General features: G+C 70.1%; 2 protein-coding genes across 8 annotated transcripts in view; one reads left to right on the top strand and one right to left on the bottom strand.

Moving 5' to 3' along the window:
• DENND3 (DENN domain containing 3) overlaps positions 1-9,251 on the top strand; it is a 29,188-nt gene extending 19,937 nt beyond the window's left edge. For 2 of the 5 annotated variants that reach the window (XM_045581254.1, XM_036437486.2), the window contains exons 14-25: positions 1,567-1,826; positions 3,143-3,313; positions 3,617-3,746; positions 4,102-4,209; positions 4,624-4,763; positions 5,403-5,563; positions 5,905-6,038; positions 6,376-6,488; positions 6,841-6,978; positions 7,070-7,272; positions 7,304-7,334; positions 7,601-9,251. In XM_045581254.1, the coding sequence (XP_045437210.1) occupies positions 1,567-1,826; positions 3,143-3,313; positions 3,617-3,746; positions 4,102-4,209; positions 4,624-4,763; positions 5,403-5,563; positions 5,905-6,038; positions 6,376-6,488; positions 6,841-6,978; positions 7,070-7,270 (1,556 nt within the window). In that variant the 3' untranslated portion in view covers positions 7,271-7,272; positions 7,304-7,334; positions 7,601-9,251. Of the gene's footprint in view, positions 1-1,566; positions 1,827-3,142; positions 3,314-3,616; positions 3,747-4,101; positions 4,210-4,623; positions 4,764-5,402; positions 5,564-5,904; positions 6,039-6,375; positions 6,489-6,840; positions 6,979-7,069; positions 7,578-7,600 lie in introns of those variants that run through there. The other 3 variants (XM_036437487.2, XR_006741525.1, XM_045581255.1) reach the window with 3 other exon arrangements.
• Positions 1-26,262, bottom strand: part of SLC45A4 (solute carrier family 45 member 4) — a 53,312-nt gene that overhangs the window by 8,190 nt on the left and 18,860 nt on the right. Inside the window, exons 2-9 of one of the 3 annotated variants that reach the window (XM_045581256.1) lie at positions 24,644-24,741; positions 23,236-23,844; positions 16,982-17,170; positions 15,932-16,111; positions 14,524-15,530; positions 13,901-14,000; positions 13,124-13,335; positions 12,638-13,000 (exon numbers count right to left, since the gene is read on the bottom strand). In XM_045581256.1, coding sequence (XP_045437212.1) covers positions 12,647-13,000; positions 13,124-13,335; positions 13,901-14,000; positions 14,524-15,530; positions 15,932-16,111; positions 16,982-17,170; positions 23,236-23,479 — 2,286 coding nt within the window. In that variant the 5' untranslated portion in view covers positions 23,480-23,844; positions 24,644-24,741 and the 3' untranslated portion in view covers positions 12,638-12,646. Of the gene's footprint in view, positions 1-11,657; positions 12,199-12,562; positions 13,001-13,123; positions 13,336-13,900; positions 14,001-14,523; positions 15,531-15,931; positions 16,112-16,981; positions 17,171-23,235; positions 23,845-24,643; positions 24,742-26,262 lie in introns of those variants that run through there. The other 2 variants (XM_045581257.1, XM_036437489.2) reach the window with 2 other exon arrangements.

Genomic DNA, 26,262 nt, shown 5'->3' with positions numbered 1-26,262 from the left:
CCCGCCCGTGCCTCGGTTTCCCCGTCTGTGAGCGAACCTGACAGTGGCGCTGCCTCCTGCGGCGGTTGGGAGGGTCCACGGGCCTGTGGTGGGGGCCAGGATGGCGCTGGTCAGGGAGGCTGCCAGCTGGTCCCTCTGGGCTCTGAGGGTGGGGGGAGTGTCCCGGGCCAGGCCGGGCGGGGGCACGTGAGGACGTGCGGGCGCCTGGCCCCGGGTGTGGAGGGCACAGGGCCCGTCCGGAGGAATCTGGGGCCGGAGCCGCCGAGGAGCCCTGAGTGTTTGAACGGCGGGCGGAGCCCCTGCTGGCATCTTAGAAACGCCGCGCCCGCCGGGGCGAGGAGCCGCGGGGAGCCGGGCGGGCCGCAGAGCCGCTCCCTGCGCGGACACGGACGCACCGGTGCTGAGCGGGGGCAGGCGGGCACCAACGGGTGGGCGGGCGCGGAGGCCGGACAGAGCCCCGTGGGGGGCGGGGGCGGGGGAGCCGGGGGGCGGCAGGCCACCTCCACTCACAGGCCCGGGAGCGGCCCGCGCACAGCTGCCCGAGCCACACTGCCAACAGCGCGACGCTGGGCGTGCACACAGGACGCTGTGCTTTAATATTTCTTTTTTAAAAATGTATTTTATTGATTTTTCACCGAGAGGAAGAGAGAGAGCCAGAGAGCCAGAAACGTCAATGAGAGAGAAACATCGACCAGCTGCCTCCTGCACACCCCCTACTGGGGATGTGCCCGCAACCAATGTACATGCTCTTGCCTGGAATCGAACCCGGGACCCCTCAGTCCGCAGACCGACGCTCTATCCACTGAGCCAAACCGGCTTTGGCTATTTCTTTCTCTCTCTCTCTCTCTTTTTTTTTTTTAACATTTTTTTTTTAACATTTTTTAATTGGTTTCAGAGAGGAAGGGAGAGGGAGAGAGAAACATCAATGCTGAGAGAGCATCATGGATCAGCTGCCTCAGGCACGCCCCCGACTGGGGACGGAGCCTAAAACCCGGGCTTGTGCCCTGACCAGGAATCAAACCCTGACCTGGTTCATAGGCCGACGCTCAACCACTGAGCCGCGCCGGCCAGGCTGTTTTGGACATTTGTAAAGGTCACTGCAGCCGTTCAGGTCATCTTGGCTACAGATCACAGAAGTGATGTGTCTGCTCACATCACCCAGAAGCGCTGAAAGGCCTGGCTCAGGCTCGGCCCCATCGGGGGCGGGGCGGGGCGGGTCACCAGGGTCTGGCTCCTCAGTGCTCGCTTCCCCCAGGACCGGCGCCCACATGGCTGGGGCGGCTGCCGCCGGCGACTGCTCCTGTCCCCGTGTCCCCTGCTGCCCTCAGGCACGGCGACTGCCCGGCCTCGCTCACCCCGCCACCCCCACCCCCGGTCGGGGCTGGAGGGCGGATGGCCGGGTCTGGCTCCAGGGCCCACCCGGCCCCTGGGCTGCCCCGAAGAGAGGGGACTGGCTCCCAGGTGTTTCCCTCCTGGTGGCGAGTCCTGGCGCCACCTGCTGGCCCATCGGGTAATGCGCCGCTGCGCGGGTGCCAGGCCTGCGCGCTGACTCCTCGCCTCCCCCAGGGCAGCAGAAGCTGATCGACCCCGAGACCTTCCGGGAGTTCTACACGTGCTGGAAGGAGACGGAGGCGCGGGCGCAGGAGGTGAGCCTGCCGGCGGCCGTGGCCGAGCGCCTGGACCGCAACGAGTGCGTGTACAAGCTGTCGGGCGCCGTGAAGACCAGCCGCGGCGTGGGCAAGATCGCCATGACCCAGAAGCGGCTGCTCCTGCTCACCGAGGGCCGGCCCGGCTTCGTGGAGATCGCCACCTTCCGCAACATCCAGGTGGGCGGGCGCGCGTCCCCCATCGGCCCCAGGCCGGCACAGCGTGGTCTCTAGGCACCACCACCCCCCTATCCCGCCCCCTCATCCCCCTCATCCTCCCTCACCCCCCTCATCCCCCTCATCCTCCCTCATCCCCCCATCCCCCATCCCCCTCATCCCCCCTCATCCCCCTCATCCCCCCCATCCCGCCCCCTCATCCCCCTCATCCCCCCATCCTCCCTCATCCCCCTCATCCCCCTCATCCCCCCTCATCCCCCTCATCCCCCCTCATCCCCCCATCTCCCCTCATCCCCTTCACCCCCTTCACCCCCATCAACCCCCTCACCCCCCTCCCCCCCTTCATCCCCCTCATCCCCCCTCACCCCCCTCATCCCCCTCATCCCCCTCATCCCCCTCATCCCCCATCCCGCCCCCTCATCCTCCTCATCCCCCTCATCCTCCCTCATCCCCCCCATCCCCCATCCCCCTCATCCCCCTCATCCCCCCCATCCCCCCTCCCGCCCCCTCATCCCCCTCATCCCCCCTATCCCGCCCCCTCATCCCCCTCATCCCCCCTCATCCCCCTCATCCCCCCCATCCCGCCCCCTCATCCCCCTCATCCCCCTCATCCCCCTCATCCCCCCCATCCCCCCCTCATCCCCCTCATCCCCCCTATCCCGCCCCCTCATCCCCCCCATCCCGCCCCCCATCCCCCTCATCCCCCCTATCCCGCCCCCTCATCCCCCCTCATCCCCCTCATCCCCCATCCCGCCCCCTCATCCCCCTCATCCCCCTCATCCTCCCTCATCCCCCCTCATCCCCCTCATCCCCCTCATCCCCCAATCCCGCCTCCTCATCCCCCTCATCCCCCTCATCCTCCCTATCCCGCCCCCTCATCCCCCTCATCCTCCCTCATCCCCCCCATCCCCCCTATCCCGCCCCCTCATCCCCCTCATCCCCCCTATCCCGCCCCCTCATCCCCCTCATCCCCCCTATCCCGCCCCCTCATCCCCCCTCATCCCCCTCATCCCCCCATCCCGCCCCCTCATCCCCCTCATCCCCCTCATCCCCCCCATCCCCCCCATCCCGCCCCCTCATCCCCCTCATCCCCTCTCATCCCCCTCATCCTCCCTCATCCCCCTCATCCCCCCATCTCCCCTCATCCCCCTTCACCCCCCTTCACCCCCATCAACCCCCTCACCCCCATCACCCCCTTCATCCCCCTCATCCCCCCTCATCCCCCCTCATCCCCCTCATCCCCCCTATCCCGCCCCCTCATCCCCCCTCACCCCCCTCATCCCCCCATCTCCCCTCATCCCCCTCCTCCCCCCCCCCAGGAGGTCCGGAGCACCACTGCGGCCTTCCTGCTGCTCCGCATCCCCACGCTGAAGATCAAGTTGGTGGCCAAGAAGGACGTCTTCGAGGCGAACCTGAAGGCCGAGTGCGACCTGTGGCACCTGATGGTGAAGGAGATGTGGGCGGGGAAGCTGCTGGCGGACGAGCACAAGGTCAGCGCGGGGCCCGGCGGGGACGCTGGCCCTCCCTCAGCAGCGGGCCGGGGGGAGGGGGACGCTGGCCCTCACTCAGCAGCGGGCGGGGGGGAGGGGGACGCTGGCCCTCACTCAGCAGCGGGCGGGGGGGAGGGGGACGCTGGCCCTCACTCAGCAGCGGGCGGGGGGGAGGGGGACGCTGGCCCTCACTCAGCAGCGGGCCGGGGGGTGGGGGGGAGGACTGGGACGGTGGAGGAGGCCTCACGGGGGGGGGGACCGGGTGGCGAGCAGCCCCGGAAGCCGCTCCGCGCCTGCCCCCAGGACCCGCAGTACGTGCAGCAGGCGCTGACGCACGCCCTGCTGATGGACGCCGTGGTGGGCGCGCTGCAGACGCCCGAGGCCATCTACGCCGCCTCCAAGCTGTCCTACTTCGACAAGATGCTGAGTGAGAGTAAGGCCGGGCTCCGCCGGGGGGTGGACGGGAGGGGGCGTCTGAGCCCCAGCCCGGCTTTGTGCCTTTGTCCCCTTTACTGATGTCAGAGGCAGGGAGAGGGAGAGAGGAACCCCACGAGGAGAGAGAGCCTCCTGCACCCCCAGTGCTGAGCCCCACCTCCAGGAATCGAACCCTGACCTCCTGGCTCCCAGGGTGACGCCCAGGCCCTGAGCCCTGCGGCCGGCTCGGCCTTTGAATTACGTCGCTGTCCTGACCCTCCCCTCCTTCCCGAGCGATCCCGGGAGCACGTGGCGCGGGGCCGTGGCCGTGGCCGTGGCCGTGTCTGCTTTCACCGTGCCCATGTGTGTTTCAGTGCCCTTGGCTGTTCCCAAGACGACGACGGAGATGCTGAGGCACAAGATCAACCCCTCGGCGGGGGAGACCTTCCCGCAGGCCGTGGACGTGCTGCTGTACACGCCAGGTACACGCCTGGTACACGCCTCGCTCATGCCCGGGGTCAGCAGGGGCCGTGGGGGGGGCGGGGACTGGGGGTCCTGCTCTTCGCGGGGAACACGCGGCAGCTGCTCTGTGACCCTCGGAGGCCAGAGCCGAGGAGCCGAGGGGCTGAGGGGGGCGGGGCAGACACGCCCGTGGGCGTCGCTGAGGCCTCTCCCAGTGACCCTGGTCCTGTTGTCATGGTTACAGAGGCGTCCCCTGGGCGGTGCTGGCCATCTCCCGCCCCCCTGTGCCCACAGCCCTGCCCCGTCCCCTCAGACCCACGCCCACTGTCCGGGACTCAGCGACCCTCCGGCCTGGGCTCCGAGGGGGACGGGCCCCGTGGCGCTCGCCTCCTCTGCGAAGGGCTTTCGGTGACCCCTCGCTGCTTTCCGCTCAGGGCAGCTGGACCCGGCGGAGCGGGCGGGGGACGCGCACCCCAAGCTGTGGTGCGCGCTGCAGGCCGGCCGAGTGGTGGTGTTCGACGCCTCGTCCTGGAGCCGGCACCAGCACTGCGTCCGCGTGGGCTCCTCCACGCTGGTGCGTCCCCGCGGGCGGGCGGCCCCCAGCGCCCTCCGCTCTGGAATCGGGGCTCCCGCTCCTGCTTCGTTTCCAAATCCAGCGAGGGCCGGCCACCGCGTCGCTGACACGTTCTTTCTAACGAGCAGGTGGTGGCCGAGTGCCCGCGCTCTGAGCTCCCCCGGACTCAGCACCGGCTCAGCCCAGCCCGCTCGCTGCCCGAACGCGGCCCGCGGGGCCGTCTCTTTAAAATGTGCTTACTGACCTCCGGGAGGGAGGGAGGGAGGGAGGGAGGGAGGGAGAACGTCCACGGTGAGAGGGGATCGGGGACCAGCTGCCTCCTGCACGCCCCGCCCTGGGCATGGAGCCCTGACCGTGACCCCCTGGTTCCTGGTCCACGCTCCCCCTGAGCCCGCCGGCCTGCCCGTTTCTGTGCTTGGCCCGCGGCCTCCGCCGGTGAGCGGCCCCAGGGGTGCGGCCGGGCTGGCGGGTGTCCAGCAGGCGCGGAGGCGGGGCAGTGCGTGAGGTCAGCGCTCAGACACGCCCCGTGTGGTGGCTGGCTCGCGCAGGATGCGCTGCTGGGCGGGAGCCCGGGGCCTGGCTGCTCCCAGGAGGCCGGCGCGGTCCGGCTCCGGGCGCTCACAGCCCCTTCCCCCGCAGAACTGCATGGCGATGGCGGCGCAGGGCCAGGTGTGGGTGGGCTCCGAGGACTCGGTCATCTACATCATCAGCGTGCACAGCATGTCCTGCAACCGGCAGCTCACCGAGCACCGCGCCGGCGTCACCGGCTTCGTGGTGCAGGACGTCCCGGACGCGCCCAGGTACCGGCTCCCGCAGGCCCGCCCGGCGCCGTGGGCCCCGTGGGAGCGGCCGCGGGGCCGGCCCGGACGCTGCCCGTCTGGGGGGAGTTCTGTTTGCTCTGGTTCCGGGACAGCAGCGCGTCCCTGTGGGAGCAGCCCAGCTTCTCCGCGGCTCCCCGGCTGTCGGAGCGGCTCCCTGTCCCCAGGTGGAGCCGGCGTGGCTCGTGGCCGAGGCGGTCCCCACCGTGTGGGCGTGCGCCTGTCCTCCCGGGGCGGCCGGGAGAGCTCCTGGCGGTGGGGCTGTCTCAGGGTTAGGACGCACAGCTGTGCTCCAGAGACAGAGCCGTGCGCTTGTGCCTCAGCCAGGTGTACTCGTGCAGCGCGGACGGGGCGGTCCTGGTGTGGGACGTGAGCTCGCTGCAGGTGACCCGCCGGCTCCAGCTGCCGGGCAGCGGCCTCTCGTCCATCCAGCTGCACGCCGGCTGCCTGTGGTGCTGTGAGTGTCCCCCCCTGGCACCAGGAGCCCAGCCCCCATGTCCAAGCCGTCTTCCTGGTCCCTGCTCTACGCCTCCCCGGGTGGGCGGGCGGTCCCCAGCCTCTCCCTCTGCCCACGGGGACGTGGGCACAGCCACGCGCTCCCAGGAGTCGCTGTGAGCGGCTGAGGGGTGCTGCACCCCTGCACCCTAGCTCAGAGCGGAGGGGGACCCAGCTTTGCACTGTGCCTGCGCCGTGTTCTGCATTCCTGAACCTCAGAAGCCACAGCCCCTCCGCTGTGGGGAGGGAGGCCCCGCGTGTCCGGGCCCTCACGCGCCCCCCCCCCCCCCCCCCCGCAGGCACCTGTGGCAGCATCGTGGCCGTGAACGGCAGTGTCCGGCAGGAGCTTAAGATCGACGAGACCGTCCAGGAGCGCAGCACCACCTTCGTGGCCTTCCAGCTGCTCCCCGAGGTACTGCCCGGCCGCCCTGGGCCCTGCCTGCTGCCAGCACCCACCGGCCCCCTCCGGCCCATGCCCAACCCTCGCCAACCCCCACTGGCCCACACTGCCCCCCCCAGCCCCCACCAACCCCCGCCGGCCCCCGCCGGCCCCCACCGGCCCATGCCCAACCCTCGCCAACCCCCACTGGCCCACACTGCCCCTCCCAGCCCCCCCAGCCCCCCCCAGCCCCCACCAACCCCCGCCGGGCCCCACCGGCCCCCGCCGGCCCCCACCGGCCCATGCCCAACCTCTGCCAACCCCCACTGGCCCACGCCAGCTCCTGCCGACCCCCACCGGCCCCCCCATGGCCCTTCCTCCGCAGCAGGAGCAGCTGTGGGCGGCGTGCGCGGGGTGCGATGACCTGTTCGTGTGGGGCCTGAGGGACCTGGCCGGGCCGCCCGAGAGGGTGCACCTGCCGGACTGCACCCAGGTCACCTGCATGATCCGGGTGAAGAGGCAGGTGAGGGGCCGCCGGGTGAGGGCTGGGCGCCCTCCCCCCGCCCTCCCCCCGCGGCCTCCGGCCGAGCTGACGCCCTGTCCGGTGTCCGCAGGTGTGGGTGGGCGGCACCGGGCTGTCGCAGGGCAGGTCCCGGGGGAAGATCTACGTGGTCGACGCCAGGAGCAGGGCCGTGGAGAAGGAGCTGGTGGCGCACGCGGACGCTGTGAGGACGCTGTGCTCGGCCGAGGACAGATACGTGCTGAGCGGGTCCGGCCCGGAGGAGGGCAAGATCGCCATCTGGACCGTGGAGTGAGGCCGCCCTCCTGCCGCTCCCGTGTGCCCGGGAGCCGTGCCCGCCGCGGGCTGCCCCTCCGGGCGGCTTCTCCCCGGGCCGGCTTCTCCTCGGGGCCGGCTTCTCCTCGGGGCCGGCTTCTCCTCGGGCCGGCTTCTCCTCGGGGTCGGCTTCTCCTCGGGGCCGGCTGCCCCTCCAGGCCGGCTTCTTCTCGGGGCCGGCTTCTCCTCGGGGCCGGCTTCTCCTCGGGCCGGCTTCTCCTCGGGGCCGGCTGCCCCTCCGGGCCGGCTTCTCCCCGGGCCGGCTTCTCCTCGGGGTCGGCTTCTCCTCGGGGTCGGCTTCTCCTCCGGGCCGGCTTCTCCCCGGGCTCCAATGAGACTGCGGCTCCGGGCGGGCAGCGGGCTCCCCCGCGGCCAGAACGTCTGCCCGGACGCTGCCCCACCGCCGCCCCGAGCGCAGCTTGGACGGCGCCAGAGCCCACGCCGGCCCGGAGCCAGTCTCAGCCGAGCGGGCTGCACGCCTCTGCCGGCCCCATTCACGCCCGAGCCCCGGGCACGCGGCCCGCCTCCAGGCTGGCCCCAGGGAGGACGCGGACAGGCTGAGGGCGGGCGGAGGCCAGCTGGAGGGCAGCTCTTCCTGGCGGACGCGGAGCCTTTGTACGAAGACGCCCCGGACTCCCGCCCACCGGAGGGCACCGGCCCGCTCCCCCGCCGGCCGCCCAGCGGGGGCGCCCGCCGTCACTGACCAGTGTTTGCGGAGAAGCGTTGGCACACGCCCCGTGGTGTGGCCGTCTCACTCCCGCAGGCAGGAGGAGCGGTCGGTGGTCGCCGGGCCCCGAGGTGTGGGTTTGGGCCTCGGAGGCCCGCGGCCTGCGCTCCCTGAGCGGTGGGAGGTGCGTGTCGGCCCCAGGCCAGGCCTCCGGAGGGCGCTGCAGGGCCTCTGGCTCGGTGCCGGGGCCAGCGTGGAGGAAGGTCCGCAGGGGCGGCGGCATTTGGGGGTTTCCTGGGAGGCCCCCCAGTCTGCTCACCAGGGGCACGTGTTCCCAGCACCTAGGATGGTTCAGCCAGCAGCGGGGTGTGTGTGTGAGAGTGTGTGTGTGTGTGAGACTGAGTGTGAGTATGAGAGTGTGAGTGTGTTTTATGTTCGTGCCCCTCTCTGCGCCTCTCAGAGCTCAGTGTCCTGGTCTAAAACCTGGTCTCCTCTCCAGCGTGGGAGAAGCCGAGTCAGGTGATGGCGTGGAAACCTCCCGCCCAGCGTGGCTGGTGGCTCAGTGGTTAGAGCGCCAGCCCAAGCACCGAAGGGTCACAGGGTGATTCCCAGTCCAGGGCATGTTCCTGGGTCGTAGGTTCGGTCCCTGGGCCCCGTCAGGGTGGGTTCAGGAGGCAACTGATGGATGTTTCCCTCTCCCCCGCCCCTTCCCTCTCTGAAAATCAGTGGGAAAATGTCCTCATAGGAGGATGAGCAAAAACGGGAGAAAACCGCGCACACTGAGGGCAGGGAGCGGCCCCGGGCGGTCCGCAGCCACGTGTTCTCCCCGAGCCCTGCCTCCCGTTCATGCTCGTCCCCGTGCGCCCACGGCGCCGTCCGAGCCGGGCCTCCTGGTCTGGCTCCGACGCCTGCGGGCGCGGGACGTCCCGAGGAAGCGGGGCCGGACTGTGGGGCGGCCGCCGGTGGCCAGCCCGGCCTCGGACCGAGGAGGGCCGGGCCTCCAGCACCGCGGCAGGGGCGGCTGTGGCTGTGAGCTGACCCTGCGGCCGCACACGGGGCCCGCGTGCTGAGTGCCGGGGGCTCCATAGGCCTCAGGTGCCCGCAGTGGAGGATGGAAACACCGGGCCGCCCGCCCTCTGCCGTGGGCCTGGTGAAACGGCGGCCGCTGTCTCCGCCCCAGCCTGCTCCTCGTCTGTCACTTCTAAGCCTCCGCCCCCCTCAGGCTCAGCCTCGGTGCTGGCCCAGCACGGCCCAGACAATATGAACCATTTCTAATAAAAAACCCAAACTCCAAGCAGGATCCCTCACTCCCTCTTCCCGGGAGGGGACACTCGTGCCTGAAGGAGGGAGGGAGGGAGGGAGGGAAGGAGGAAGGAGCGGGCGCTGCTGAGCGGAGCAGCCGGCCTCAGCCGAGGGGCCCCGGAGGCGGGGCCGAGGCTGCCCGCTGCCCGCCGTGGGGAGCCACGGGGAGTGCCTGGGCGGAGCAGACAGCAGGGGGCGCTGCGAGCCCGCGCTAGCCGAGGAAGCCCGGGTCCCCATGCCCAGCAGGGAGCGCCCCCGCCCGAGGTCCACAACAGGGAGCGTGGGGTTCTGGCCGCGTCTCCTGAAGTCCGCCCCATCCTGCTTTCTGGGAGTTTCTTCTCCTTCCTGCCTCCACACACCCCGCCCGCCGGCGCCCTCAGCGCCCCTCCACCAGCCAGAGGAGCCCCGGGTTCAGGTCTCACCCGTGCTGACCTGGGGGGTCCCAGCCCCCCTTTCTCTGTGGCCCCCTGGGCTGCGGTGCACCCCGCCTTTACCCCCCACCCCCCACCCCGCCACACCCCTCACTCCGGGCGGTCAGGGCCCCACCCCCGGAGCCGAGAGGCCTGGGCACCAGCTCAGCCTGAGCCCCCAAAGCCGGGGACCCACCTCCCGCAGCTGGCACTGCCCGGGGCTGGGGCTGGGGCTGGAGGTGAGGCTCAGACGTGGGCCCATGGGAGCGGGGCCTTGGGAACCCGTCCACTTGCACCAGACAGAGGCTGTGTGGCCCAGGAGGGACAGACACGGCCCCTGGGAGGCGGCTGGGGTCAACCCCAAAGCCAACAGGAGACGAGCAGACACGGGAGGGGAGACACAGGCCTGGCCCCACGCTGTCTGCAAGGGGTGGTACAGGCACACACAGCAGGGTACACAGCGGGTGCACGGCCGAACCCCACAGACAGAACGGGGTACACAGCGGGTGCACGGCCGAGCCCCACAGACAGAATGGGGTACACAGCGGGTGCACGGCCGAGCCCCACAGACAGACCGGGGTACACAGAGCGGGTGCACGGCCGAACCCCACAGACAGACCGGGGTACACAGAGCGGGTGCAGGGCCAGACCCCACAGACAGAACGGGGTACACAGAGCGGGTGCAGGGCCGAACCCCACAGACAGAACGGGGTACACAGAGCGGGCGCAGGGCCAGACCCCACAGACAGAACGGGGTACACAGAGCGGGTGCAGGGCCGAACCCCACAGACAGAACGGGGTACACAGAGCGGGTGCAGGGCCGAACCCCACAGACAGAACGGGGTACACAGAGCGGGTGCAGGGCCAGACCCCACAGACAGAACGGGGTACACAGAGCGGGTGCAGGGCCGAACCCCACAGACAGAACGGGGTACACAGAGCGGGTGCAGGGCCAGACCCCACAGACAGAACGGGGTACACAGAGCGGGCGCAGGGCCAGACCCCACAGACAGAACGGGGTACACAGAGCGGGCGCAGGGCCGAACCCCACAGACAGAACGGGGTACACAGAGCGGGTGCAGGGCCGAACCCCACAGACGGACCGGGGCACACAGAGCGGGTGCAGGGCCGAACCCCACAGACGGACCGGGGTACACAGAGCGGGTGCAGGGCCAGACCTTACCGACGGACCGGGGTACACAGAGTGAGCGGGCGCAGGGCCAGACCCCACGTCCACCACAGGGAACAGCGAGGCCAAGCGGTGCCGCCTCCAGCCTGCCCGCCCGATGGGAGGGCGGGGACCGTGGACCGTCTTCACGCGTGTCCTGCCGGAGTCAGGGTGTGGCTGCGGAGATGGGGCTGTGGCTCCGGGCCAGCTCACAGGCTGTGCTCGGGGCTGGGGACGAGGGGGGAGAGGGGCAGCTGGCAGGGTCCCAGCCGCCGGCTCCCCCGCGGGTCCTGGTGGCGGCAGGAGCCTGCAGCGGGCGGCCCGCTGGGTGGGTGCCTGCCTCCGTGTCTGGGGTTTGGTTGGACCGGTGTCTGCGCCAGGCCCGGCGCTGCTGCAGGCGCTGCCCACAGGAGGGAGCCGGCACTTCTGAGGGGACCACGCCGGCCGCGCACCCCGGCTTCGGGTCCTCGCGCCCACCCCTCGGGGCTCCCCGGGGTTCGGGGTCAGACCTGTTTCTCCATGTGCTGTGGCTCAGCGGACGCTGGGGCTGCGGAGCCCCACCTCCCCGGGGCACTGGGCGCCTGGCCCGCCTCGCAGTGCAGGCCGGGGCCCCGCGTCTGGAACGGGGAGCTGAGGGCAGGGAGAGGACGGCCCCTGGCCTCGGGGGGCCCTGCCAGGCCTCACACACAGGCCCTCGTCTGCCGGGCGGCCTCCGGGGTCCGGGGAGGGCATGAGGTGGGCGGGCACCCGAAACCTGGGCACAGGTGCTGCCAGCGGGAGGCAGGGTGAGGCCGGCGGCCAGTCAAGCACACAGCAGTCATCCTTTACGTACACAGAAATTCAAGTAATTTATTTCAAAACTGCTTCGTTTCACCTTGAAATATATATTTGCTCTAGAATGATCATATTGCAGCATGATTCCCATGCAGTGTACAGTCCTCTAGTTAAAAACGTGAGGCAGCGAAGTGTTACGGTGCTCCGTCCGGGCGCGGCTGAGGCTGCGGGCGCCGGCAGACGCGCAGCGCGGCCGGGCCAGGCGCTCCCTCCCGGGGACACCGCGTCAGGCGAGGGCCCAGGCGACGAGGTCAGAGGTCAGCAGTGTCCAGCGCGTGGCCGGGAGGCTGGCGGCCCGGCGGACGAGGAAAGACAAAGTGCAATGAGAGAGGCGGGACCGCCCGGACCGGGCAGGGACGTGCTGCGGGCACACCTGCCGCTCCGACGCCGCCCGCGTCCCCCCGGCGGGGCCAGGAGTGACCCTGCCAGCCGCTCGCTCCACCCCGGAGCGGGGCCCTGCCCCCGGCTTTGGTGTGGCTGCCACGTGCCCGCGGCCCAGGAGCAGAGCGGGCACACGTGTCAAACTGAGGCGGAGAGGAGACGCTGAGTCTAAACAATGTTTTGGAAAACAAATTTCTAAAACAATCGGAAACAAAAACACCCTCCCGCAGGGCGCTGCAGCACCGATGTGGCGAGATCAGACACGTCCCAGTGCCTCAGAGAACCGGCTGGTGGACCCGCGCCACCGCCCGGGACCGGCGCCGCGCTCAGAGGCGGCGGCCAGGCCCTCGCCGGCGCGCCGCCCGCGGTCGACCGTAAGCCTCGCTCACAGTTCAGACATGCAGCACGGCGTGCCTGCGGGTCGAGGACAAAATGAAATTAAAAGATCTTTTTCAATTAAAAAAAAAAACTTCAAATGGTTTTTAATCGTGGACGGAGTGAGTCCTGTGGGGCTGCCTCTGCTCCGCCCGGCTGGCGCCCGGGAGCAGTGCTGGCTGCGGGCGCCATGCTCTGCCCGTGGCGTGCCCGGAGCCCTCACACCATGGACTCGGCCTCCACGGGCCCCGGCGGGCCCTCCTTCCGCGCCAGCCGCAGCACCGTGGGCTTGTTGCCGCCGTCCTCGCCCGGCGGCGGGGCGGACAGGCCCTTCTGCTCGTCCTTGGCCTCCTCCGACACCTCCGGGTAGATGACCAGGAACGTGGCGGACAGGAAGCCCAGGAAGGAGCCCATGGAGGCCACCATGGGGATGACGTTCACAGTGCCCACGGCTTCCACCAGGCCCCCGAGGGCCGACGCCACGAGGATCTGGGAGATGTAGACCTGGCAGGAGAGGATGGCGCAGTCGATGCCGAAGCCGCGCTTGGAGCTGCCGGGGCTGTGGTGCACGTACTGCAAGAGAGGAGCGGGCGGAGGGCTGACGCCGGCCGGCAGGACCCGCCCGGCGCCTGCGCCTGCCAGAGCCGCGAGCACAGCCCCGCGTCCCGGCCGAGGGGGGCGAGGCCGCGGACCCACCTCCTTGCTGTCGTGGTACTGGCCCAGCAGGGCGTAGGGGCAGTAGGAGATGCTCATGGACACGACGCCCATGGTGCTGACCATGACCATGGCCACGTACACGTTGTGGAAGATGGCCATCACGGCGGTGCCCACGGAGAAGCCCAGCGTGCCCAGCATGTAGATGGCCCGGATGCTCAGGTCGTAGTTGTCCAGGTACTTCTGGAGCAGAGCTGCGGGAGAGCACGGTCACGGCCCGGCCCCCGCCCAGGCGGCAGCCTGCTCCCGGCACGCCTCGGCCCCCCTCCCGACCTGCAGCTAATGGTCACTCCTACGGAGGCACCATGGGCGCCGTCCGGAACTCTCCGGGCTTGGACAGCGCTGTGCCCGCCACACTGCTGCCCGCTGCTTGGGCGGCATTTATCTCGGCTGCCGGACTCCAGGCCAGGCTGGGGCGGAGCCACCGCCTTCCCCAGGATGAGGGCGAGGAACGGGCAGGGAACCCCTACCTGGCACAGGGCTCCCAGGACTGAGCCTGTCACCCGGACCCCACCCCGGGGCACAGCTGTCTCTGGGGAAGGGCCCCGGCACGGCAGGTGCCCCTGCAGCCTCGCTGACTGCCCCGTCGGTCCCGTGCCCACCCCGCTCCCTCCCGGGCTCAGGGCACAGCCCCGTGAGGGTCCACAGGACTCGGACACCGCGGCCTTTCGCCGAGACGAGCCGCGTCCCGCCTTCCGGGCGGCAGGCAGCCCGCTTCTCTGAGCGGAGCCCCGAGTGGCAGCGCCGGGAGCCACTCACCCGAGCAGACGGCCCCGGTGGCCGCGTAGATGACCAGCCCCCAGCAGCCCATCTGCACGCCGGCGTTGTAGTTCTGCCAGGCGGTGGAGTTGGAGGGTTTCTGTTCCAGAGACAAGACGGGGTTCGGCCCTGCGCTTCCCCGGGCACAGGCGGCTGCTGCCTTCCCCGTAGCCAGCAGGTCGGCGCAGTGGGCACAGCGCCTCCGCCCAGGTCAGCGCTGAGTGGGCACTTCCCTGCAGCCTCGCTCCGCCCCGGTCCCGGCTCCCCCAGCTGGCAGCCCTGCCTCGGCCGTCCCCGCCAGCGGCCCACGGAGCAGCTCCACAGGCCCAAGTGCAGGACGCGTGGAGGGTGGGCCTGAGCCTGTGCCGAGACCACCCCGGCCGGATCCCAGGAGACACGGCCCGGTGAGCCAGGCGCCATGTGGGCAAAGCCGTGGCCGCTGGCCTCGCCCACGCTGAGGGTGTGGCCCACGGTTCCCAGTGCCCCGCCCGGGGATCCTGACTGCTGGGCGCGGACCACGTTCCCCCGACGGCCCTGCCCACGGAGGCGCCGAGCTGGGTGCGCCGGGCCGTCACACGCCCGCTCCCCCGGCCCCCGGCGGCCCCCGGCGGCCCCGTGCTCACCTTGGGGTCGCCGTCGAAGATGACCTGGCCCATGAAGTCGGTGTAGAACACGGCCTCGGCGATGACGGAGAACCAGGTGAGCAGGTGGCAGAGGCAGAGCCGCAGCAGCTCGCGCGGCATCTTGAGCATGGACAGCCAGAGCAGCCGCACCGTGGTCTCGCCCTCGCCCTCCTCGCTCTCCGTGTCGCCGCTCGAGGTGGTGGCCCCGCTCTGGTTGCGGTGCCGGCTGCGCTGCCGCTGCCGCTTCTGCAGGTCGTACAGGTCGCTCATGCTGCGCGAGGGCTTGATCAGCACCACGGCGTTGGCGCGCCGGTAGCGGTAGCGGTGGGAGCCGATCTTGCCGTAGTAGGAGAAGGTGCTGGAGGCCTGGCGGCGGAAGCCGTGCCGGCGCCGCCGCAGGGCGCCGGGCGCGGGCTTGGGGCCCACGGCGCCGTAGCCGGGCGGGCCGTCCCTCGGGGGCGAGCTGCTGCCGTTGGGGACCTGGGCCTCGTGCGCGTGGTGCGCCAGCAGCACCGCGTCCTCTTTGGTGGTGTCCCCGAGCGGCGAGGGCAGGCGGGGCGGCGGGCCGGGGCTGAGGTCCTGGCTGGCGCTGGCGGGCGTGCCGGGGCCCGAGGCGTCGTGGAAGATGGAGGGCTCGATGCCGCGCAGGAACAGCAGCTCGGGCTCCAGGCCCAGCGCCGTGTCTGGCACGTGCAGCGCCGAGTCGCTCTTGCTCCGCACCAGCTCCTCGCCCAGGTAGTCCAGCGCCAGCTCCTGCTCCGACTGCGCCTCGTCCGGGACCAGGCCGCCGTCCAGCAGGCCGGGCGGGGCGGGCGGGGCCTCGGCGCGCTCCTGCTGGGGGCAGTACTGCTCCTCCTCAATGCTGAACAGGTGCAGGGCCACCGACGCCGTGAACAGCACGGCCGCAAAGAAGAACAGCACCTGGTTCTGTGTCCGGAACCAGGAGCCCAGGAAGGTCTGCGTCCAGTCCAGCCCCCCCAGCACGTAGCCGACGGCCCCGCCGAGGCCTGGCGGGGAAGGACAGCGCGGTGAGGAGGGGGCCTGGGCCCGAGCAGACAAGCCAGCCGGGGCCTGCCCGGGCCCGCGGGCTCGGGAGGGAGGGAGGGGCGGGCACGGAGGCGGCACAGGCCCTTCGGGCCGACTCTGGGTGGGCAATTCTGACCCCACGCTTCCTGCTTCATAAACCAGGACAGACTGCCAGGTGGGGAGCAGAGCCTGGGACCCCGCGGCCCCCCGCAGGCCTCGGAGGCTGGCACTCCCCTCGGAGGCGAGAGCGGCAGGCCAGCACCAGCCACAGGGCCCGTCAGGGCTGCTCTCTGGCCACTGGGGGGAGCCCACGCCCTGGTGGGTGTGGGTGCGGCCTCCGGAGCAGTGGGCCGAGTGGGCCGGGATGGGGGCGGGCGCTCACCGGCAGAGAAGGCGTGGATGTTGAGGGCCATGTCCTGGTCCTCGCTGTCCACCACGTCCAGCAGGTAGGCGCGGATGGGCCCCTCGGTCGCGTCGGCGCTGAAGTCCAGGACCACCACGCCCAGCACAGTGAGCACAATGCCGATGGGCTGCTGGCCGGGCACGTCCCCGAGGACCAGGCCTGGCGGGCAGAGCGGGCAGGCCTCAGCGCCAGGCGCCGCCCACCCGGCCAGAGGGGCTCCTCGCCCAGAGCGCGCCCAGCCTCCTTCCTCTACGCGGCGGCTTCCCTCCGGGCAGCCAGGGCCGGGCTCAGAGCTCCCACGAGCGCGCCACGGCCGGGGGGAGGGTCCCCGCGCGCGTGGGGACTGTGGGAGCGGCGGCGGGAGGCGCGTGGTTCAAGGTCGGCGTGCCCGCCCGGCGCAGGCCTGCAGGGCTCCACGGAGCGCGTGCATGGGGAGGAGGGACACTCGGGGACACGGTGCTGCAGGGGCTGGCTGCCACCCGAGTGCTCAGGCCTGGGGCACGCTCCCATCTTAAAGTCACTGACGGGGCGGGCGAGGGGGGGGTCAATGGGGAAAAGGAGACGTGTAACACTTTAAACAATTAAAAAAAAGAATATTTATCACCCTTAAAAGCAAAGAACAGCCCGGGCGGAAAACAACGTGCAGTCTCCCTCCTGGAGCTGCCTCAGGCAGAGACAGAACACAGAACCCGGGAGCCTGAGGGGGCGGGAGAGGAAAGGTGATTCCTGCTCAGGACAGCAAACAGCCCCAGGAAGCGCCTCCCTGAGAACCACGGCCCCTGCGCCTTCCACAGCCGCCCCAGTGCTCCCGGGGGACAGGCTCCCCCTCCTCAGCCCCAGCGCTCCCCCCCCCCCCCCCCCCCCCCCCCGCGGACAGGCTCCCCTCCTCAGCCCAGCGCCCCCCGCGGACAGGCTCCCCGGGCAGGCTCCCCCTCCTCAGCCCCAGTGCCCCCGTGGACAGGCTCCCCCTCCTCAGCCCCAGCGCCCCCCGCGGACAGGCCCCCGCGGGCAGGCCCCCCGGGCACTCACCCAGGGCGGCGCCGTTGAGGAAGAGGGCCGCCCCGAGCAGCACGCCCACGCACAGGGCCAGGATGAAGGGCCGCCGCCGGCCCCAGCGCAGGGTGCACCGGTCGCTCGCGGAGCCGATGAGGGGCGTGAAGATGAGGCCGAGCACGGGGCTCAGGAACCAGGTGAGGCTGTAGTACTGCTCCGGAAGGCCTGCAATGGACACGCTGTCACCGGGGCACGCACACGCACAGGGTGTGGTCACCACACACGGGCACGCACACGCACAGACGTGTGGTCATCACACCCGGGCACGCACACGCACAGGCGTGTGGTCACCACACGGGCACGCACACGCACAGGCGTGTGGTCATCACACACGGGAACACACAACACGCACCATCCCATGGGAAGGCACACACTGACGGGTGGCTGTCGCATGCGTGTCGTCACATGCAAACACAACCATCATACATGTGGGCGAGCACACACATGTGGGCACAGACACTCGGCAGGGTGCCACTGGGCACACAAACGAGGATGCATACCCCCCCGGACGGTTACGGCCTTGTCAGGGCAGAAGGCCCTTCCTGTGGGGCTGCGGGATCTGAACCCAATTGAAGCCCTTGCGCCCATTTTTCAGATGGGACACTGACCCTCCGAGGTTGGCACACTCTGCCTGGAGCCCCAGGGTTCACGCGCGGCTGCCCAATCCCAAGGACTCTGCCACAGTGACCCCCAGACTGCCGTCCTCCCACCCAAAGCTGCCCCGGGGACCCCCACGCTCAACCACCGAGCCACGGTGGCCACTGTTCTCAGCTCCTCTGCCCTCAACCCGGCACCCCTCACGGGCCACTGCTCACCCCCCGCCGCCAACCCAACACAGATGCACAGGGTCTGGCCATGCAGAGCCCGTGCTCTTCTCCAGTACACGCCAGGGCACGGACAACACGGGCCCGCTGCCATGACGACCCTGGAAAGCAGCTGCCCTGCCCGTGAGGGACCGCAGGGCAGGGAGGCAGGACGCCCGGAGGTGCCTGGCGGTGACGCCCGCCCAGCATTGCTCCTTCGAGGCACCGAGAGGCTGCGGGACGATGGAGTTCCTGGGACCACACGCCTGGCCCTGAGGCCTGCAGCTTCGGCTACAGGGAGACAGCCCCACCCCACCCCGCCCCGCCCCACCCCGCCCAGGGCGTGGCCTTGGCCTTGCTGAGCTGCTGGGGAGGGCACGTGGGCTGGGACTGTGCCTGCCCCCCAGGGCGATGCGAGGAGAGGGCATGGCGCCCAGGACAGGCTCACAGCAGACGGGACTTGTCTTTCTGGGAAGTCACACAACCTAAGCCCCGGCCGGGAGCCGCTCCCGGCTCATCCCGCAGGCGCGGCAGCCTCGGGGCGCGGGCGCCCGCTGGGAACGCACAGGACACTGGGCGACACTGTTTACGCCCAAACACTGGCAAGAACAGCAGCCACTTCCCTCACGTGGCCCGCGCCCGGCCTGTGCTGAGCCGCCGACGCCCCCGCGGGGGTGGGAACAGGCCGGCCCGGCCGGGCGGTGGGACGCGGCGGCGCGGCCGTTCCCAGCCCCGCTCCGGACAAACAGGCGGCCCGTCAGGGACTGTTTTCTCCCAGCCAACAACAATGGTGGGACCAGGAAGGCCGCGCTCACAGGAAGCGCTCGTGTCACCGGCTGCCGGCTGTGTGAGGTCACGGCGACGGTGAGCTCGGCCCCGGGCTCCGCGCGGGCCTCTCCTGATAAGCCGGGCGGCGGGAACAAAGGACCCTCCGCAGACGGGCTGCCCATCAGATAGGCGCCTTCGCCGGCAGCCGCCTGGGAACCGGCTGGGAACCGGCTCCCGGTGGGAACCGCTCGCAGCCTCGGGGCCCGAGCGTGCCCACGAAGGAAGCGTGCGATGCCGTCCCTGCCTCTGGCCACGCACAGGCCCCATGGCGGCCCCTCCCCCGGAGCCAGGGTCTGCCTGCCCAGGCTGAGGGGCAGACGGCACCTCCAGCTGGAGCCAGGGCCCCAGGGCTGCAGGAGGTTCCAGAACCCCAGCGCCCCTGGAGGAGGAGGCAGAGAGGCGGCCCCGCCTGCGGGCGCCCCACGATCCTGGGTAAAGGAGGAGCCTCAGGACGCCGGGCCCCGCCGGCCATGTCAGTCCCATCACAGCCACGCCCGCAGGCAAAGGGGCGGCGTTGGCGCCCCCTGCGCCCCGGCCGCTGCCCGTCCTCCCGAGGACAGCCTCTCGCTCGGGTTCCAGGCTGAAGGCACCGGAAGAGGCCTCGCAGGGTCAGCGGGACAGTGTGGGGTGGCGGGAGCGGAGCGGTGGCTGAGGAAGTGCCACGGCCACGGCTGGACACAGCAGAGGCCACGGGCAGGCTTGGCCCTGCCGGGGGCCCAGGTCTGGGTCTGGGAAGGGGGACAAGATCCAAGTGCCAAGCACAGGGCCAGGTGAGCACCAGGCCAGTTCCCGGCGATGAGCACCTGGACCAGAACCCGGGCCCCCAAGGCCACAGCCAGATGGAGACCAGGGGCCACACCCTCAGGGGGCCCCCTCCTACCGCCCCCTGCAGGGCTGACGACCCAGGGCCCTCAGGCCCAGGGATACGGGAAGCCAGGTCACCGCAGCTCAGGCCTGTCCTCCCAGCTGCGGGCCGGCTGCCCTGCCGGCTCCCCCTGGGATGGCCAACTGCCCCCGCCCCAGTGCTGGTCTGCCCTGAGGACAGCAGCCGGGCCACTTTCTGGGGCTCCAGGCCTGACACCCCACTTCCCCGGGAAGGGGAACGGAGGGGCCCGGAGAAGCAGGCGCGCTGAGCCGCGGAGGTGAGCAGCCCGGACCCAGCACTCGCAGGAAGTGAGCTGAGCCTCTGCTCGCGGCACTGCCCTGCGTCCAGGGGGGCCCGGGTGCGGGGGGCACACGGCCGCCAGGAAGCCGAGGGTCAGATGGGGCAGCAGGGCAGCAGCCACGCGGACGGCAGGCGGTGTGGCCAGTGGGCTGTGCTGGCAGGTCCAGCAGGAGAGCCGTGAAGAGGGAGCCGGGGCGGGCCGGGGCTTGGGCCTAGGAGGCCTGAGAATTCCAGCCTTGGCAGCGCGGGCCTCCGGGGGCGGCCGAGGTGTGGGGGCGCCCCGCCCCTGCCACAGCTACAGCGACAGCGAGTGGAGTGTGTGGGAGCGGAGAGGAACAAGGTCACACGGAACCGGCTGGAAGCTGATGACTCGGCAGGAACCCGCCCGGCTCAGAGCCGCCCTCCCGCCCTCGGCCCCGGGGACTTTCTGCCCTCACATGGTTCACCCTCGTGCAGGCGGGCACCCAGGGGCCTGGCCCCCCTCCTGCAGCCCTGACCACCAGCTCCCAGCCCGACTGGCCTCATGGTGACCACAGAGCAGTCCTCGTCCCACGTGGCTTCCAGCCCCAGCCAGGCAGGCGCTCCGCACAGTGCCTTTCTGCGAGGCCCCCAGACAGTGTGCGAGCCCCGGCACCCACCTGCCCACCCACCCGCCCACCCACCGACCCACCCACTGACCCACCCGCCCACCCACTGACCCACCCACTGACCCACCCACTGACACACCCGCCCACCCACTGACCCACCCACTCACCCACCTGCTCATCCACTCGCCCACCCACGCACCCACCCACTTGCCCACCTGCCCACCCACTGACCCACCTACTCACCCACCTGCCCACCCACTCGCCCACCTGCCCAGCCACTCACCCACCTGCCCAGCCACTCACCCACCTGCTCACCTGCTCACCCACCCGCCCACCCACTCACCCACCTGCCCACCCACTCACCCACCTACTCACCCACTGATCCACCTACCCACCCACCTGCCCACCCACCTGCCCACCTGCTCACCCACTTGCCACCCATTCACCCACCTGCCATCTATTCACCTCCTCCCGCCAGGTGCGTCCCTCCCACTTAGACAGCTCATGTCAGTGACAGGCTTTTCAGGACAAAACCACCGCCCGGGACGCACTTTGCTGTGGACACACACTGTACTGGTTGTTCTGATATAATTTTTCCTGTCAATTTTAGTGCCCGTGTATATACACGGCTCACGTTCTGTCATGACTGTAATTCCGGGAGATTATCGCTATGCAGCAAGTTTGAAAGCTGCCGTAATACAATACAGTCCTATCAGGACTGCCGAACACCACTGCCCTTTCCTAGTGCTAATGCGTGCGACTCGGAAGAGGGCGGAATGGCCCCAGGCTCTGTATATCACCTCCTTGGAGCCGCGAATGAGGCCTCCTGTGATCAGACCCCTGCCTCCCAGGGTCCAGATCTCTCTCATCTCAAGACAGCCTCCCCACCTCCTGCCCCTCTCGCTGTGCCTGGTTGGCACTAGCTGTTCTTTTCCCGCTGTCCCCCACTGGGCTCTCTGGGGAGGGGGGCCCTGGGTGCACCGGGCCCTCGGAGGGGTGGGCTCTATGGGGACCCGGAGGCACCTCGCACCTGCCTCCAGGCCCTTGGCCCGATCCCAGAGTGGGGAGGGGGGGGCACCGGCCCCTCTGTGCTCTCGGGGGTGGGCTCACAGGAAGGACACCCAGTTCTCCCAAATCAACCCCCAGGGGCCCCGCTTCTCCTTAGGGCACAGCGGCAAAGGGAAGAGACAGACAGACACAAAGTGCCCTGAGCCTCGCCAGCTCCAGGAGTGACCCAGGCCCCTGCGGGCTGGGATGCCTTGGTCATGGTCATGGTCATGGTCACGACTCCCAGGCAGGCAGGCGTGTCAGCCTTCACCCCCATTAGTCAGGCCCCGAGGCAGCGCGACATCCTTTCTGCTCGTAGGACTTTCCTTTCCCTCGGGGCTTCCGGAACCAGAGAAACAATGAGTGTGTGGCCGGGCGCCCACTCGCCTCCTTCCCGGGAAAGGCTGTGTGGGAACAGGCTTGGCCCGTGGGCGACAGGCTGTTCCCAGTTTCCCAAGACTGACCCCCACCCCCTCATTCTAACTCTGAGAAGCCCACTCGCCCCTGAGCAGGGCTGCGGCGTGGAGAGCCGGCGCCTGCCCTCCTGCCTGTGCAGGGGCGGGGCCTGCGGAGCCCCTTTGCCCGGATGCTGGGCCCGGGGGTGGGGGTGGGGTGGGGGGTCCGGCCCAGTGCCTGGCCCTCCCCTCCCCTCCGCTCCGCTCTCCTTTGTAAAAGGCTGTGCCTGGCCCGAGAGTCCTCCTCCGGGGGTTCCCACACGAAGGACAGCACAAGGCAGTGGCAGGGAGGTCAGCTCCGGGTCAGAGGTGAGGAGGGCCGGGACCCTGCCCTCCAGCCCTCCCAGGCGATGTGAGAACAGACCCTTCACCTCTCCCCCACGCCCACACCGACTAGGTGCTCACAGCCTGGAGCGCACAGAGGCCTCACTGACGGCTCAGGCCAGGGCTCCCGGTCAAACAAACCGAACGGGAGGAAAGAAGTGGCGTGCCAGTGTCTGCACGTTTACCACTTCTGACTTCGGATACTAAGACAGTGACAGGGAGACGGCAACACGGACAGTTACCGGCCGGCGCTGCCAAAAGCACGGCAACATGGATGCCATCAAGGCCTCCCGAGAGGAAGGTACAGGCAGGGCCCGCAGCGGGAGGAGCCCCAGGAAGCCCGCGCCGCTGGGAAACGGCCGTGAGGGCGGGACGCTGGGCCTCCGGCTGAGAAGCGCACGCTCTGTCCCGGCCTCGGGCACCGCGCTGCGGGCACAGGCGTCTCCAGACGACGGCCCCTGCCACCCGAGGGCGCCACGCAGACACTGCGGTTTCCAGATCCCGACTCAGAGCTGACCGCACGGAGGGCCGCTCGGGAGAAAGGACAGTCCCAAACCCAAACGCGAAGGTTTTAGACCCTTCACCGGCACACGGGAAATTCTAGAATGAAACTGCTTTTAAATGGCGTGGCCCCTTCCTCAATCCCTTCCAGGCTGGAAAACCACAGACTGTTAACCCTCCTTAGACGACGGGGGGTGAACAAACGGCAGCTGGCCTGGGGCCGAGGACGCCAGGACTTCCCACACCCGGTCCCTCGCCACCGGAGGCCGCACTGCAGGCAGACGGCAGGTGACAGCGACGCCGACACCGGGGCTTTATAAAGCTGCTCAGCGTCTCCCCCCAGGTGTCAGCCAGGGCTTGTCGCACTCCCCAGTGGGACAGATCAACGCCAAGCCCCATTCCACCCCTACAGCAGGAGACCCCTCCCTGCCCTGGTCCAGACAGGAGCGGGGGTCAGAGGAGGCTGCAGGGAGACCAGCCCGTTCCGCTCCGTGTGCCAGCGGGCGGCGGCGGCACTCACCGATCTGCAGCAGGATGGGCGTGACCAGGGCGGTCTCCATGGCGTAGCAGAACTCCCTGCCGAACATCACGGCGCCGTGCATCACCCACAGGCGCACGGGGATGCGGTCGATGGAGCCCTCGCTGACGGTCTCGTCGCGCGGCTCGGGGCCGGTGCCCGCTGGCTTCCGCGGCTCCGGCAGGGCCACGGGCAGCTCCTGGACCGGCAGAGACTCCGAGTCGGCATTCTGCGGGGCCATTCTCATCACCACCGGAGCCGCCGTCTGCTTCCTCCGCCTATGCGAACAGCACTGGCGTGTCTGAGCGGGTAAGACGCCGCCTCTCGCCTCTGCCTCGCGGTGCTCCCCGGCCAGTAGCCCTTATATTCCTCTCGGTGCGACTGCCCCTCGGGCACAGCGCGCGGCCCGCAGAGTGCCTTCCGGCCGGATCCTGAGCATGTGGCTGCGATTACTGTGAGTGCGAGTTACAAATCCATAGTGGCCATTCAGTTAATACCAGTTTCATCATTATGACCGAGGAGGCGCGGGCGTGGTCTCGGTGGCTGCGGAGAGGCGGGGCGCTGACACAGGAGGGGGCTCCACCGTTGCTCCCCATCGAGCGACCGGCTAATCTGCAAGAGAGGAGGGACCGCGTCAGGCCACGCCGGGACCGCACCGCGGCCAGGCGGGCTGAGGAGGCCACGGCGGCGCCGTTCTCAGCGGCTTATGTCCAACAAGAAGGTGGAGCGGCTTGCCGAGGGGCCGAGACCGCCCAGCGCACGGCGGCCACGGGCTCAGCCGAGTCTGAGCGCCGTCCCGCTTTGCCTGGCCGGCGGCTGTGGAGTGAAGCCGCGGTGACAGCTGTCTGGCCCAGTTACCACCCGGGTGACACCTCAGGGCTGGGGCTCCTGGCCAGCGTCTAATGGCCCTGGGACACGGGGGGCGGCGGGGGCAGCAGGGACGGCCTGTGCCGGCTGGAGGGTGAGTGTCCAACCACCTGCCTGGCGGTCAGAGCTGCCGCCCACACTCAGGGGGATGGCCTGGCTCCCAGGTCCCACTCTAACTTGGACACACGTGGCCGCCTGGGGAGCCTGCGGTCCCTGCCCTGGTGCTGCCTGTGGGGCAGAGGACGGAAGGACCCGCGCCAGGCAGCGCCCTGCTTCCTCCTTGCTCCTCAGCCCCCCCGCCTGCACTCCGCCACCCAGTCCCTGCAGTCCGTTTTCAAGGCCCGGCCCGCCCGGCGGCACTGCCCACGCCCCTTCCCGCCCAGGCCCTCACGGCTCCTGTCCTTGGGGACCAGCCCCCAGGCCGGGCGGAGCCCCTCAGCCACGCCGTCCACGCCGTCCCTGAGCCGGGCCGCACCGGCGCCCGGGAGCCGCGGGGAGCACGGTGAGTGAGGACGCTGCCGGCCGCTCCGGAGGGCGTGGTTACCTGTTAGCCAAGGAGGCTAGGCATTAACGCGGCGGCTCCCTCGCCAGGCAGTGCCCACGCGGCGGCCGGGACAGTTACCCAGGAAGCGTCGCTGGCATCTCTATTGACGGAAACGACAAACACGTTAGCGTCCTGCCAGCGGGGCGGCACGTGCACAGCCCCCGGCGCAGCTCTGCAGGCTCACTCCCCGCAGAGCAAGGCGGCAGCTCGGGGGCCGCCTGCGCCCCAGAAAGCGGGCTCTGCACCAGAGCCTCCTCAGCTGCTGGGAAGTGGCCCGGTGGCCACTTCCGGCCTTCCGCTCGGACAGAGCGCCGACAGGCTCCTCGCCCAGGGACGCTCCACCGGCAGCATGGGCCTGCTGTGCAGATGCTCTCAGATAAGCGAGCCGACAATGGCCGCGACCAACAACTTCCTCTATTGTCCTGCTTCTCACCCAAGGGCAAGTGATGCCAAACACGTGACTTCCGGCCCCTGGCTGGGCCATCCCGGCCGGCTCCCGCGCTCGGGTCCGGCCTGAGCCTCTGCCCGGAGCCACACTCTCGAGGGGACGCGATGGCCCCCTTCAGTGACCAACCCCTCCGCCGGTGGTCAGGGGCCAGGGCCGGGGTGGCCGGGTGTGGCCACAGCTTTCTGCACACCCGCATTCAACACGGCCCTGCCCTCGGCCACGTTCAGAAGTGGCACCAGCTGGTGACCCCATCGGACGTGTCCGGGCCCCACCCCTCCTGCGCGGCTCTCCAGGCGCCACGGACGGGAGCCGGGGGCAGACCCTCAGCGGCAGGCGATCGGACCAGCTGGACGGAGACCACGAGGAGACGTGATGCCGAACCCAGCGCGTTCCAGAGCCACGCTGAGGACGGAGAAGAGCAGCAGGCACACCTCGGCCCGCTGTTCCCTGGAACCACTTCCGAAGCTGGTGGCCGCGGCGGCTTCCTGGCCGGAGGCCCACGGGGCGGGGGGGGGGGCGACACGGGAACGGCGAGCTGCCCCCAGCAGACGTGCTGCAACCGTCGCCGTCCCAGAAACACAGACGGGCTCACACCTCTGCCGCCGCCTTCACGTGTCCCTGGTTGGCACCTGGGCTGAGGGGGCTTCTTGTTTTTCAATGAAAAGTCAAGGGTTTCTCCCCTTCTCCACATCCCCAGCCCCTCGTGAGGACCAGCTCTCCAGCAGGAGTGAGGCTGTGGCTGCCATGGCAACAGGCAGCCGCTTTCCCACGCACAGCTCCGTGCCGCAGGGAGAGGGTCCGATTGCCCCCGCGCCCGGCCAGGGGCCAGCCTCCTCGGCCTCCGTCACTCCCCGCAGGGGGGACGCAGGTCCCAGGCTGCCCAGGACACTCATGACAACCAGCGATGGAAATCTGAAAGTCCCTCACGTCCCAGACAGACCCAGCACCGCCCTCAGAGACGGGCTGGGCAGGAACCCCACACTGCGCCGTGCGGGCGCCTCTCGCTGGTGCTGACACCCCGTCAGCCGGAGTGGCTCCCGCCTGGGGTCTGCCCTCCAGAGAGGACGCCTCGCACAGGGAAACGGAGCAGCTGCCCTGTGGTCCCGATGTCAGGCGAGCCCGAACCGCCCGTGTTTTAGGGGAAGTCTGAACACACTCCAAAGTTGCCAGA

The sequence above is a fragment of the Pipistrellus kuhlii genome, unplaced genomic scaffold (genome assembly GCF_014108245.1).
Source record: "Pipistrellus kuhlii isolate mPipKuh1 unplaced genomic scaffold, mPipKuh1.p scaffold_m20_p_14, whole genome shotgun sequence".
Classification (NCBI taxonomy): domain Eukaryota; kingdom Metazoa; phylum Chordata; class Mammalia; order Chiroptera; family Vespertilionidae; genus Pipistrellus; species Pipistrellus kuhlii.
Note: the sequence above shows the minus strand (reverse complement) of the source record. Positions and strands in the feature narration are given on the sequence as shown.